This window comes from Prunus avium, chromosome 6 (genome assembly GCF_965620075.1).
Source record: "Prunus avium chromosome 6, drPruAviu1.hap1.1, whole genome shotgun sequence".
In the NCBI taxonomy this organism is placed as follows: domain Eukaryota; kingdom Viridiplantae; phylum Streptophyta; class Magnoliopsida; order Rosales; family Rosaceae; genus Prunus; species Prunus avium.
The window spans coordinates 5360350-5374099 of record NC_142289.1 but is presented as its reverse complement, the minus strand read 5'-3'; the positions used below and the strand labels follow the sequence as shown (position 1 = coordinate 5374099).

Below are 13750 nucleotides of genomic sequence, written 5' to 3'. Positions count from 1 at the left end.
TCACAGTATATACAAACACGTTTGACGGTTGGATCGTTAAAACGAGTTTCGTATAATGCGTATGCCATCAAAACCCAATTCATTCTCTATAACAATAGAAAGTTTGCTTATACTTTTGTTATATATACCTTTAGATTTTGTGGTATCCATTACTGTACATCATTTTAATTGAAGATCAAATTCAATCATTGTATTTATATAGGGTCAATGAGTCTAGTTGTAAAAAATTATGAAAATCGGAATTAAAATAACCGTTAAATCGTGATTTTTCATTTATAACCGTTGAAGTACCTTGGTTCATTACAAGATTTCTGAATATTTGTTTTTTGTGATTTTTGGGGTATACGATCTTGCAGTATATACAAACATGTTTGATGGTTGGATCGTTGAAACTAGTTTTGTAGAGTTGAAAGAACACTTTTTAGTTTCAAAATATATTTCGCACATTTGTCTTCCTTGTTCTCTCCAAGCTATAAAACAGGCGTTCCCGCACAACGAAGGTCGTGACCAATTTACTGAGATTTAAAGTGTAATTATTTGAGCTGCAAATGAAATTTTTTATATTTTTTTTTCTATTATTGGACTAGTTTAACAGATTTTTCGGACTTCGAACATGTTTGCGCGACGAATAGAGTCGTCGGAAAGGATTTTACGCGACGAACATGTCATTCTCCGTCGCGGCAACATGGTCTTATAATTTTTGGAAATTCATTATAATTTTTATTATTGTGAAGTACCTTTTGCGACGAGCATATTCATCGCGCAAAGTCATCATTGCGACAAGGGTTCCCTATCCGTCGCGCAAAGAGTTTCCTTATAAATTTTCCATATTTTATATATTTTTGCGCGACGACTGATATTCGTCCCTAAATCTGTCATCCTGCGACGGAATAGGGGCCTCTCGTCGCGCAAGGGTCACTAAGAATTTTCACCATTTGGAGATATTTTCTATTTTGCGCGACTAATCTCTACGTCCCGCAAACCATCCATGCGCGACGCAATAATCTTCTTCGTCGCGGGAAATAGGCGACCGGTCGGAGAGACGCGACGACCGGTCGATTTTTTACAGAGTCTATGCGGAAAATTCACTTGTATGTCAAAAAATTATTTTATTGCGCGACGACGATATTCGTCCCGCAAAGTCATCTAGCGCGACGCTAACACATTGTTCATCGCGCAAAAAGGTCATTTGATTCTTCCCGCAAAGATTTTGGCTCCTTCGCTGTTAGTGATTCTTGCTTAGAAGCATGATGTGCTGTTTTGCTGATTTTCTTAATGAGGTTCTACGATTTTGATAAATTAAAATAAATACATAAATATAAACAAGAGGACAACCTTCAAATAATACTATTGTTCACATGATATTGAAAAGGACAGGAAATTTGACTTCAATTTTGAATTGTCGATTCAAACGTAAATTGAACTGATATAAAGAATTCAAATAATACTATTGTTGACATGATATTGAAAAGGCTAAGTTCAACCTAGTTGGCAAAAGTCCTTCCATGGCAATTCGCACAAATAACAAGTATATATATTCAAACAAGCATACGTTGCCAAAATCTTTACACTAACATTATGAAATTACAAATAATTTCACATTACTATGTTTTACATGGCAATTCGCAAATAAATTACATTATTCATCATCCGAACTATAGTAATCTTCGTTATCGTCGCTGTGATCACTTTGGGTCTCCCAATCCTCGTCCTCGTCCTCCTCCTCATCCTCATCCTCATCCTCCTCCATAAGTACATCATCATCGTTGTTCGGGGCCGTGGTTGGATCGTATCGCGGAAGAAAACCGAGGTCAATTGTAATTGACTGAATCTGTATTTCTCTTGAAGACACTCCTTCAAGCTGAAAGGGTTCTTGTACGACATTTGTATCTAGAAGTGTTTCTGCATCATGTTCCATGGAAGATTCGAAACGTTGGTCAGCGACGTCGTTGTCAGATGGGTCTTGTTCTGGTATAGCATACACATTCCTCTGATCCATCTGCTGAACAACTTTCCACCCGCTCCCTGCTTTAGGGTCATCTAGATAGACAATCTGTTTTGCCATGTTTGCCAAAATATAAGGGTCGTCATCATACCAAGTTTTGTTGATGTTCACAGATAGTAACCCATGATCAATTTTAACACTTCCCTGCCTATTTGGGTTCGTATCAAACCATCGACACTTAAACATGATCACTTGGTATCGGTCTTTGTAAAGCAATTGCACGACAGTTGTGAGTTTGCCATAGAAATTAATGTCTGTACTTTCGCCTCCACCCGGAACAAGGACACCGCTGTTTTGCGTACACAACTTGTCATCTCGTGCAGTCCCCAAAAACTTGACGCCGTTAACATGACAACCCGAGAACAATTCAGCCCTAATTGGGCCGAATGCTAAGTTATATAACTCTTCACTGTAAGAGGGGGAATTCTCTGATTTCAACTTATTCACCTAATATTAATTAAAAACATTCACATATTAGTTTCAGAAAAATAAATACTACAATATATATGTCAAATACAAAACACTTATAACTTACATATTCCAAAAACCATTTTGGAAACAATTCACGGTGTTTCTTGGAATACAAATGTGATGGATGTTCTCGCTTCATCATCTCTTCATGCTCCTCTAAGTATGCTATTATCTCATCACAATTGTTCAATACGAACCAATGAGCTACCTCCATGTCATTCCTGGAAAACGACTCTCCTCGTACAGGATCTCCAAAGGGTCGTGCACTTTGGGCAAAAATAGAAAGTTGCTCATTTCTCACACCGCCGTCATTATTGCGCTGAGGTCGATTGAAAGCTGTGTCTACATCCTTTAAATACATTGCACAGAAAGTAAGCGCCTCATATTGAACCCAAGCCTCTATAATGGATCCTTCGGGCTTCGCTTTGTTGCGTACGGTTTTTTTCAACTCACCAAGAAGCCTGTCAAATTAAAACAAAAATATGCAAATTAGCAAGTAACAAACATGTGATAAACATGCATACAGAAATAATAATGATTATATACCTTTCTACTGGATACATCCAGCGATAGTTGACTGGACCAGCGAGCAATGCCTCTTCTGGCAAGTGAACCATCACGTGAATCATACTCGTGAAGAAAGCCGGAGGGAATATCATCTCAAACTTGCATAAGACTTGGACAATGTCATGGCGCAATTGATCAATGTCTGTCTTTCGCAACGTTTTTGCCGTCAGTTGGGAAAAAAATCTGGACAACAATATGATTGGCTTGACTACATCTTCCGGCAATAAGTGTCGAATCCCCACAGGAAGTAGGCGTTGCATAAACACATGGCAGTCATGGCTCTTGAGTCCAGTAAACTTACCCCAGTCAACATTCACGCAACGGGCGATATTAGAAGCATACCCGTCAGGAAACTGTACAGACGATACAAACTGTAGAAACTCTTTTTTGTCATTCGGTTTCATGGAAAAAAATGCAAGATCCCTTATAACTTTATCACTGGCTCTTTTCAGCCATAAACCTCTTCGTATGCCCATTCTTTCTAAATCAAGACGAGCTTTTATCGTGTCCTTGGTCTTCTCCTTGATATCTAGAATCGTTCCAATCAATGTGTCAAACACATTTTTCTCAACATGCATAACGTCGAGATTGTGCCTCATTTTTAGTTTCGACCAATATGGGAGCTCAAAAAACATAGACTTGTGCGTCCAGTTCATATGTGTAGCAGGTCTGGTCCGACTAACTGTTTTCCCAAACGGAGCAAAATCCAAACGGTTCAGCTGTTCCAAGATCTGATCACCGGACGATTCTCTAGGTCTTGCGCGACGCTCTTTGTTCCCGTCAAACTCTTTATCCTTTTCCCGCCACTTGTGGTCCCATGGCAACCATCTTCGATGTCCAAGATAACACACTTTTCCAGCGTGCCAACCAGAAGTGACATCTTTCTTGCATACAGGGCATGCCATATAACCCTTTGTGCTCCACCCCGACACCATTGCATATGCGGGAAAATCATTCACAGTCCACATAACTGCCGCCCGCAAAGTGAACATCTTCCCGGTGGATTTATCGTACGTGCGCACACCGTTTATCCATAAATTCTTGAGCTCATCAACCAACGGCCTTAAGTACACATCGATTGACCTGCCAGGATCCTCAGTTATCAAAACAGTCATCATCGTGTACTCTTTTTTCATGCATTTCCAAGGCGGCAAATTATATGGGAATACGAAAATCGGCCAAGTGCTGTGGTGTTGGTTTAGAACCCCGTACGGATTGAATCCGTCTGTGGCAAGTCCCAATCTAACATTCCGGGGATCAGCAGCAAACTCGGGGAACGTTCGATCGAACTCTTTCCATGCCTCCCCATCTGCAGGACGCCGCATCACATCGTCGTCTACCCGTTTTTCCTTATGCCATCTCATGTCTGTGGCAGTATGCGTCGACATATACAGTCGCTGCAATCTTGGTTTTACGGGCAAATAACGCATGACTTTTTGGGGAACCTTAGTCATTCTATTATGATACGTCTGTTTGAACCTCGACTCATTGCATATAGTGCATGTATCCAACGTTTCATACTCTTTGTAGAATAACATGCAATTATTTTTGTAAGCGTGGATTTTTTCATAACCCAATCCAAGACCACTCAACATCTTCTGCGCCGCCCTGTGGTCTTTAGGCAAACAATTGTCCTTTGGAAGCATTTTCTTGAAAACCCCCAAAAAGTAATCGAAACACAGATTCGACATACGATACTTTATTTTTCCCTGCATTAGCTCCACAATCGCCGTCAGAACGGAAAAGCTCTCGCACCCCGGGTATAACTCTTGGTTGGCATTTCTTAACAGGTTTTCATACTGTTCGAACTCTGCACTGTCCATTTCTGTAGGCACGTCATCTTCCCCTTCCTGATTGCTGCTGGTCGATGCAAATGGAAATGCATAATTTATAATATCCCTAACTTGTTCATTAGGATCAACACTAGCTTCAACATTATCACTGGCTCTTGTGGCCCTTGAAGACGAAGCAATGTCTAATTGTTCCCCGTGATGGGTCCAAGTGATGTATGTCTTAATCATTCCAATCCTCACTAAATGAAATCGAACATTTTCAATTGTGTCCCACAACGTGTTGTTACAGCTCCTACAAGGACAACGGATTCTAGTTGCACCTGGGTTGTGTGTCCGTGCAAAGTCAATGAAATCCTCGATTCCATCCAAGTATTCGTCTGCGCACCTATTCGGGTTCTGTATCCACCTTCTGCTCATAATTCCTGGAACCACAATCACAATACAACAATTATGTTGTATTCTTAGCAAATCATAACGTCACCTTATGCCTCCGGTAAGGGCCCTATCCCATTCGGAAATGCATAGTCATGCCACGTAATTTACAGCTACATGAGATTAGATTTCGACGTGGATGAATTTCGGCAGCATCTCGCTACAGTTCTTGAGGTGTACTGTAGATATCAAATACCTACGTACCACCCGAAGAACGTACCGAGATGACACCAAAATCTCCACAATCGAAACCTAATCCTATAGCTGTAAACTACGTGACACGACTATACATTTCCAAACTGTCCAAAATATGGGACAATTCAAGAATTAATTGGACCGTAGTCGTGGTTTACCCACCCATGCGCGGTCCAACTAACCTCGAACGGGAACTAAGCTTTACAATAAAAAAATGTATGAAGTTAATTTCAATTAACTTCGTACATTGCCGTGCATAATTTAACAACAGAATACAAATATATTTTCACAAAAACAATATATAAATAAATTAAATTAATATTTTAAATAAATACAAAACTAATAAAATACCTTCTTCAATATGTCCTGAACTGATTTGCAGCTGAGAAAATGGAGAAAACGGAGAGAGAGAGGGGCAGAAGCAGAGGAGGCAAAACTGATTTTTCAGTTTGCCTCTGCAATTGCTGAAATGAATCTGTTAAAGAAGACGGCTTTGCGCGACGAACGATTAATTCGTCGCGCAAAGAAATAAGTCGCGCAAATTCCACTTCAGCGACGCGCAAACTCGTGCCGCCATCACATCTTTGCGCGACGAACACATTCTTTCGTCGCACATATAAATTCCGTCGCGCAAAATCGACATGCTTGGCGCGCAAACACGTGCTGACATCACACCTTTGCGCGACGAACACATTTTTTCGTCGCACATTGCAACTTCCGTCGCGCAAAATCTACATGCTTGGCGCGCAAACACGTGCCAACATCACACCTTTGCGCGACGAAACAATCATTTCGTCGCATATGGTCTTAGTCGCGTAATTGAGAATTTCCGTCGCGCAAAAGCCCAGTTTGACGCCACGATAACCACCGTGCGCGACTAATTTTCGGTTTCGTCGCGCAAAGTTGTGGCGCGAAACAACTGGAACACTGTTTGTTTTCCCGCTATTTATCTTGCGCGACGTATTGGTTTTTTGGTCGCGCTAATCATCATTTAGCGACGAACATACATTCATCGCGCAAAGATTTGTCGCGCAAACGTCATCATTTATAACCATTGAGTATTTTGTCCCATTTCTAGATCTCTGAATATTTGTTATTTGCGATTTTTGGGGTATACAATCTCACAGTATATACAAACACGTTTAACGGTTGGATCGTTGAAATTAGTTTTGTAGAGTTGAATGAACACTTTTTAGTTTCAAAACATATTTCGCGTTGTTCTCTTTGTAGGGAAATTGATAACCCCGAAATTTATTCGTATGGAGGTTGATAACCATACAAAAAGATTCTCCTCTACCATTCTCATAATTAAAAGGGTATGAATGATGATCTTCACTAAAATCCATGAAAAATATATGATTTAGATGGCAAAATTAAAATTAAGGCTTAGGATTAATGGTTTTGTATATCGTACCTTGCGCGACGGATATTGTTTTGTCGCGCAAAGATGTCATGTGCGACGAGTTCTGTCGTCGCGCAAGAATTAGGCACCAGAATATTTGTTCGCGGTGTTTTCCCCTTGTTTTACGCGACGGTCGTTTTTCCTATTGCGCGAAATTTTTTTGCGCGACGACAGTTATTGGTCGCTCTGTTTTGCGCTACGCATATTATTGTCCGTCGCGCGATGATCTTTTATACGACGAAACTTCTTCGTCGCGGGAGTGGGCGCTACGCATATGATTGTCCGTCGCGCGATGATCTTTTATGCGACGAAATTTCTTCGTCGCTCTGTTCTGCGCTACGCATATTATTATTCGTCGCGCGATGACCTTTTATGCGACGATTTGTACTTCGTCGCGCAAACTATCGTCGCGCAAATAGAAAAATGTAGTAGTGTTTGAACAGACTGTAGTTGTAAGTGGGGATGATAAAAGACTGAAAGTAGGTTCGTGGGTAAAGCTAAACGACATGCAAGGTTGTTATATAATGCGAACTTGAATTCAACCCAAATTGTTAGCACTGCCTCTCAATGACGTGGATTTTAGTATTAAATCTATAGGTGAAATTATTTCCATATTTCAAAACATAGTTAGTAAAATACGGGACATAAAAAACACAAATAAAATGTTTACACATAATATGTAACAAAAAAAAGAAGGAATATATGAAGTAGTTTACTTGTTTATTAATTTTTTTTTAAAAGATACATAAATTAAACACGAATAATGTGTAAATGTGTGTATGTATAATACAATCACTATATGCAAAATTTTCTAACTAAAGAGATCACGTTAATTTTTTGGGAAATGAAACTCAGTCTATAGATTATGCATTACATGAGAATGAATATGATTACCAGTAACAAGTCTTTAACTTGGTTTTTCACTTTTCTTTTTCTTTTGATAGTAATTAGGCTGTGTACCTTACCTAATTGAAAAAAGTTAATTGAAGGAAGTTAGAAAAAGAAAAAAGAAAAAAAGAAAGAGGTCCGATGTCACATATAATTGACTACACTCATACTTTTTTTTTTTAATACTTTTTAAAAAAAAAATTATTTTTGTTAGGGTGAAGCATATAATTGACCAGAATTTAGTTGTAAGTTGGGATGATAGTGTGAAACTAGGTTGGTAGGTAAAGCTAAACGATATGCAAGGTTGTTATGGAGCTCTTTGGTTCGAAATTTCCTCAGTGTCTTCGTGTCTGATGGTCGGATTGGGCCACAGAAATCATCTGTTTTCTTTGACTGGGTCATGAGCTATGACTATTGATCTCGGCCAAGTCAATACTCATCCAAAAATCCAAGTAGGTAGGAAATCATGTAGACTGTAGCAGAGCCCACTACACAAGATAGGGCAAGACTTCAAAGTCAACAAGTCAATCCAGAAAGCGATCTCACATCACAATTTCCACATTGTTCTCAATCCGACATGTCAATATCTCAGGTGACAAATTTTCCATCATTCACACACTATTGCAAAAGTGTAGAGTTTGCTTCTTTTGGTTGTTAAATGTTTAAAAATTCGAGTTTAATTGGGTTTAACTTGGAATAAAATGCACTGAGAATTTCTGGGTTAAAATTTCGTAGTTGGAAAGTAGCAAGTTGATATTGCATGCATGATGCAAATTGATATTGCACTAGTGTATTAAACCCGCTCATTTCTTTGGGAGCAACAGAACCTACAATTAATATGTTATTTTTAATTTTTCTTTTCACTATGGATAAATGCTTAAGAGTATCCATAATAGGCTTCCTAAACCACTTCCTTAGCTAAAATTTAGTAAGTTTAGTAAGAATCAGTTGAGAACTTGAGATATGGTCGAGTAGAATTAGTCTCGCTGAACAATAAGAGCCAATCAAGTCTTCTAAACCCAATTTCTAGTAAACACCGACTCATTCCAAAAAACAAAAGAAAAAAAAAACATAATTTTAGCAACCGACAACAATATGGAAAATGAAGAATAAAAACAATTCAAACTAATGTGGTAGCTAGTAGGGTAGTTAGAATCTAAGGGTTTTCTTTTGTAAGGAATAAATAGATAAATAAAAGAAAGAATAGTAATGGTTATTGACATGGCATAGAATAAATGGTACCCTGTAAATAAATAAATAAATTGGTAAAAAGTAACTTTTGTTGTCTATATTTTGACGAATTTTCCATCTGGGTTGTTGTATTTTTGATAAAATTGAAAGAAAATTTGACTGAGTTTATAATGTCCTTTGAATTGCAAAAGATTTAATTACAACTATAATGATAAAATTGACATAATCGGAAAATTGAGGTTTCCCTTTTTTTTTTACATAATTAAAAGTTGCTTTTTAAGATAAAAGATATCATGAAAGATTTGATTCCTCCCAATGTATAATTGTTTGGTTATTCACATGTCCAGATCAACTCTATTATTTTATCAAAAGCAACTCTCCATAGAAAAAAAAACAAACAAACAAACAAATGTAAACTATTTAAGAAACCAAACTCTTCCATTGCATGACAGCTATAACTTAACCCAACCCCAAACATACACGGAATTCTTTACAGCTTGCCATGCAAATTGCAATTATAAAGAAAGACTTTAAAGTGAACAAGTCAAGCTAACCACGAATCTCGTGGAGGCCTTTTTTGCTACATCATTATTATTTTTCTCTTGTCCTATTTTCCTGGTTACTACTACAAGATTAGGTGTCGGTGGAAGACTTCAAAGTCAAGCCAGCAGCGACGACAAAGATTTAATCTCATCAAAGCTAGGAGGTGTCCCTTTTCCACTTGTATTCTACCATGCATATATATATATTAAAGCCACCACAACCTTTCTTTCTCATCAGTTGTTTGTTCATCACTTTCCCTCATCAGCTAAATTTTTTTTCCAAAATGAAAACTTTGCTGCGTTACTTGTTCCTCCTCTGCTTCAATATCCTCCTCCCTGCAGTTCACAGCCAGTGTATTAAAGACCAGCAACAATCGTTGCTCCATTTGAAGAAAAGCCTTCAATTTGATCAACCTTCATACTCCTCAACCAAGGTTATATCTTGGGATTCAAGCACCGACTGTTGTTCTTGGGTTGGTGTTAATTGCACTAGTAATGGGCATGTTGTTGGTCTTGACCTTAGCAGCGAAACTATCTCTGGTGGCATCGACAATGCGAGCAGTCTCTTCCATCTTCAACATCTTCAAAGACTCAATCTGGCTGATAATTATTTTGGCTATGGCACTCGCATTCCATCAGCAATCGGAAAGCTTGTGAACTTGAGGTATCTGAATTTATCATATAATAATGGTTACTCCGGGAAAATTCCCATTGAGATTTCACGCTTGACAAGGTTGGTTGTCCTTGATATTTCCCAGTCAGTCTACCACCTTGAGGCCCCGAATATAAGCATCCTCTTTCAGAACCTCACACAGCTGGCAGAGCTGTATTTCGACCAAGTAGATTTGTCAGCAGTGGGGGCTGACTGGTCCCAAGCGATATCATCTTCACTGCCAAACCTGAGGGTGCTGAGCTTGTCCTATTGTCATCTTTCTGGTCCTATTGATCAGTCTCTTGCTAAGCTTCAGTCTCTCTCTGTTATTGGATTGGGTGGTAACGAAATCTCCGGTCCAATTCCAGGATTCTTTGCCAATTTTTCAAAGTTGACTTCCTTGACGCTCAGTGGTTGTCGGTTGAATGGAACATTTCCCAACGAGATCTTTCAGGTACCTACTCTAGAAACTATTTATCTTGGGAGTAATTACGAACTTGGTGGTTCCTTGCCAGAATTTCCCAAGAATAATGGATCTCTTCGGTCCTTGATTCTACGCCAGACAAACTTTTCAGGGTCACTGCCTGAATCAATTGGCAACCTCAAAATGTTGTCCATGATAAATCTTTCAAATTGCAGTTTCCATGGATCAATCCCCTCGTCGCTCTTTTCTCTTCCCTTATTGTCACAACTAAACCTTTCCCACAATCAATTCTCTGGTGAACTTGCATTTTCTAATGTTTCTTCCAACTTAGTTACCCTTGATTTAAGCTTCAACAATTTGGAAGGACAAATGCCTGTGTCTATCTTTAATTTTCGAGGCCTTGAATCACTTCGTCTTTCTTCCAACAATTTCAGTGCCTTTCCGTTCAATGGCCCTCAACAGCTGAAAAATCTTACATACATTGACCTTTCGTACAATAGCTTGCTGAGTTTATACAATGGTACTGATTCCTCATATTCCTCATTTCCTCAACTTGCTTTCTTGTATTTGGCTTCTAACAAATTGAGAACAATCCCATATTTCTTGAGAAATCAATCCACGTTATCCAGTGTGGACCTTTCAGAAAACCATATCCAAGGCAAGATACCCGATTGGATTTGGAGTGCCAATCTACTTTATACCCTAAATCTTTCTTGTAACTACTTGGTAGCACTAGAAGCTCCTTTATTTCATTCTACAGTGGAAACTCTTGACCTTCATTCAAACCAACTCCAGGGGAAAATCCCAATTTTCCTACCATATGCCAAGTATCTGGATTACTCGAGAAATAATTTCAGCTCTATACCATCGAACATTGGTAATATCCTCACAAACACATTGTTCTTCTCTCTTTCAATCAATAACTTGCATGGGCTCATTCCAGCATCAATATGCAATGCCTTATATCTTCAGATTCTTAATCTATCCAACAATTCTCTGACTGGCATGATTCCCCAATGCTTGACTGCAATGCGTGATCTGAGTGTACTTAACTTAGCGAGAAACAACCTCACTGGATCTATTTCTAATGTTGAAGTTACTGAAGATAGTTCATTGCAAATTCTAGAGATCGGTGGGAATCAGTTAGGTGGCAAGGTTCCAAAATCTCTAGCTAAATGCACTATGTTGGAGGTTTTAAACATTGGAAACAATAATATAACAGATAGCTTCCCATGCTTGTTGAAGAACATTTCCACCTTGCGTGTCCTTATTTTGCGCTCCAACAACTTTTATGGAGGCATTGAATGTCTCAACACCAATGGCACCTGGCCAGAGCTTCAAATCATAGACCTAGCTCACAATAATTTCAGTGGTGAAATACAGGGAATACTTTGGAGAACATGGCGGGAAATGATGGCTACTGAAAATGGTTCCTTATCGACAATCCTCGTTGGATCACATAAAAAAAGAAAACCGTTGAAGTGGATAAGCTGCAATGAACCTGAACAATCCTGCCTTAGCTATCCAAATGCTGGTTCTTCTTATGCACCTGAATCTTGCTTTCCAACCATAAGACAGTGCTATGACGCACTGGGTGATCTTTCTTCTGCATATGATGGTTCTTCTTATGCAGATGATGGTTCTTTAAAGTATGGTGTAAGTGTAACAGTTACTAGCAAAGGTTTCGAGATGGAACTGGTAAAGATTCTATCTATCTTTACCTTGATTGACTTCTCAAGCAACAACTTCAGAGGACCCATACCTAAGGAAATGGGAGAATTCAAATCACTACGTGTCCTTAACTTGTCCCGAAATGCATTCACGGGCGAAATCCCATCCTCATTTGGTAACATGCAAGTACTCGAGTCCTTGGACTTGTCACAGAACAAGCTGAGCGGGCATATTCCACCGCAGTTGGTGAAGCTTACCTCCCTTGCATCCTTAAATCTCTCATATAATCAACTGATCGGCAGGATCCCAACCGGTAATCAGTTTTCAACATTTGTAAATGACTCATTTACAGGTAACAAAGGACTATGGGGGTTTCCTTTGACGGTGGATACCAAAGCAGGATTTCCACCACCACCAACAGTGAATGGAAGGCCTCCAAATTATGGACGTCATCGTGAGGTTAATTGGGATCTTATTATTGTCGAAATTGGATTTACATTTGGCTTTGGAGTTGCCATTGGGTCACTTGTGTTGTGCAAGAGATGGAGTAAGTGGTATTACAGAGCTATGTACAACATCCTTCTCAAGATATTCCCTCAGCTGGAAGAAAGAATTGGTATTCATCGAAGACATGTTTACATAAATCAAAGGTGGTGGAGACGTTGAATTGATTAGGAGGAACCATGCAAGTGTGGACTCCTTGTTAATTATGCCTAGGGTATTTTAAGATCCAAGAAATAAGAATTGTGTCTGCCTTTCTGGTGTGTATCTTTTATATTTCATTTTATATTTGTGGAATGTAGCAAATATCACAAAAAAAATTATGATTTTATGATACTCGGAGTTGGAGGGTTAGAACACATTAATTATAGAACAAAGCAACTAAACTCTTTGGCTCGAAATTTCCTCAGCAACTTCATGTATGAGGTGAGAGACCAAACATCTACAATCCAAGATTACGGAAATCAATATGAACATACGCGTACATGATATAATGGGAACCCTAGACCACAGGCCACAGAAGTAAATTATCCCTCCCACTGGGCCATGAGCCATGACTATTGATTTGGACATGTCAAGCTAGCAATTTTTTCAATTCTACCATATTTAAGTTTTTTTTTCTTTTATTTCATTTTTAGATTGAATTAGCATACTTATAATCAATTACAATTTTTTGAAATTAATTTAAATTGAATTTGAACGTGACTAAATTGACCGACATAGGTAAAATTATAGGAACTATTTTAACATTTAAATTTTAAATCTATAATTTTTGCAAGGGGGTGCTGCGTAGAGTTTTTAATTTGTAATTCGATATAAACTTAGGCAAATTATACATATCGTATTAATTCTTGAGAATATTTAATTCAAATCACACTGAGAATATTCTATGTCAGAGAAAAACATGAGTACACGTAGGTGGGACATGGGAGTATGCCCTATCATATCCGTCCAATTTATTGGAGTCCGGTTTTCCTGTTACCAAAGTTCCTGTGCCCCCATGTTTCCTCCTTAGT

The 13750-nt window shown here is 38.7% G+C and overlaps 1 protein-coding gene across 1 annotated transcript; it reads left to right on the top strand.

The window, feature by feature from the left end:
* Window positions 1-9697: 9697 nt before the first annotated feature.
* On the top strand, window positions 9698-13066 carry LOC110768428 (receptor-like protein 7). Its single transcript, XM_021972155.2, has one exon. The coding sequence runs from the start codon at window positions 9771-9773 to the stop codon at window positions 12897-12899; it is 3129 nt and encodes a 1042-aa protein (XP_021827847.2). The 5' UTR covers window positions 9698-9770; the 3' UTR covers window positions 12900-13066.
* Window positions 13067-13750: the final 684 nt, after the last annotated feature.

Excerpts from the sequence above, each read along its gene's own strand:
- LOC110768428 (XM_021972155.2), top strand. The coding sequence starts at position 9,771 with ATGAAAACTTTGCTGCGTTACTTGTTCCTCCTCTGCTTCAATATCCTC.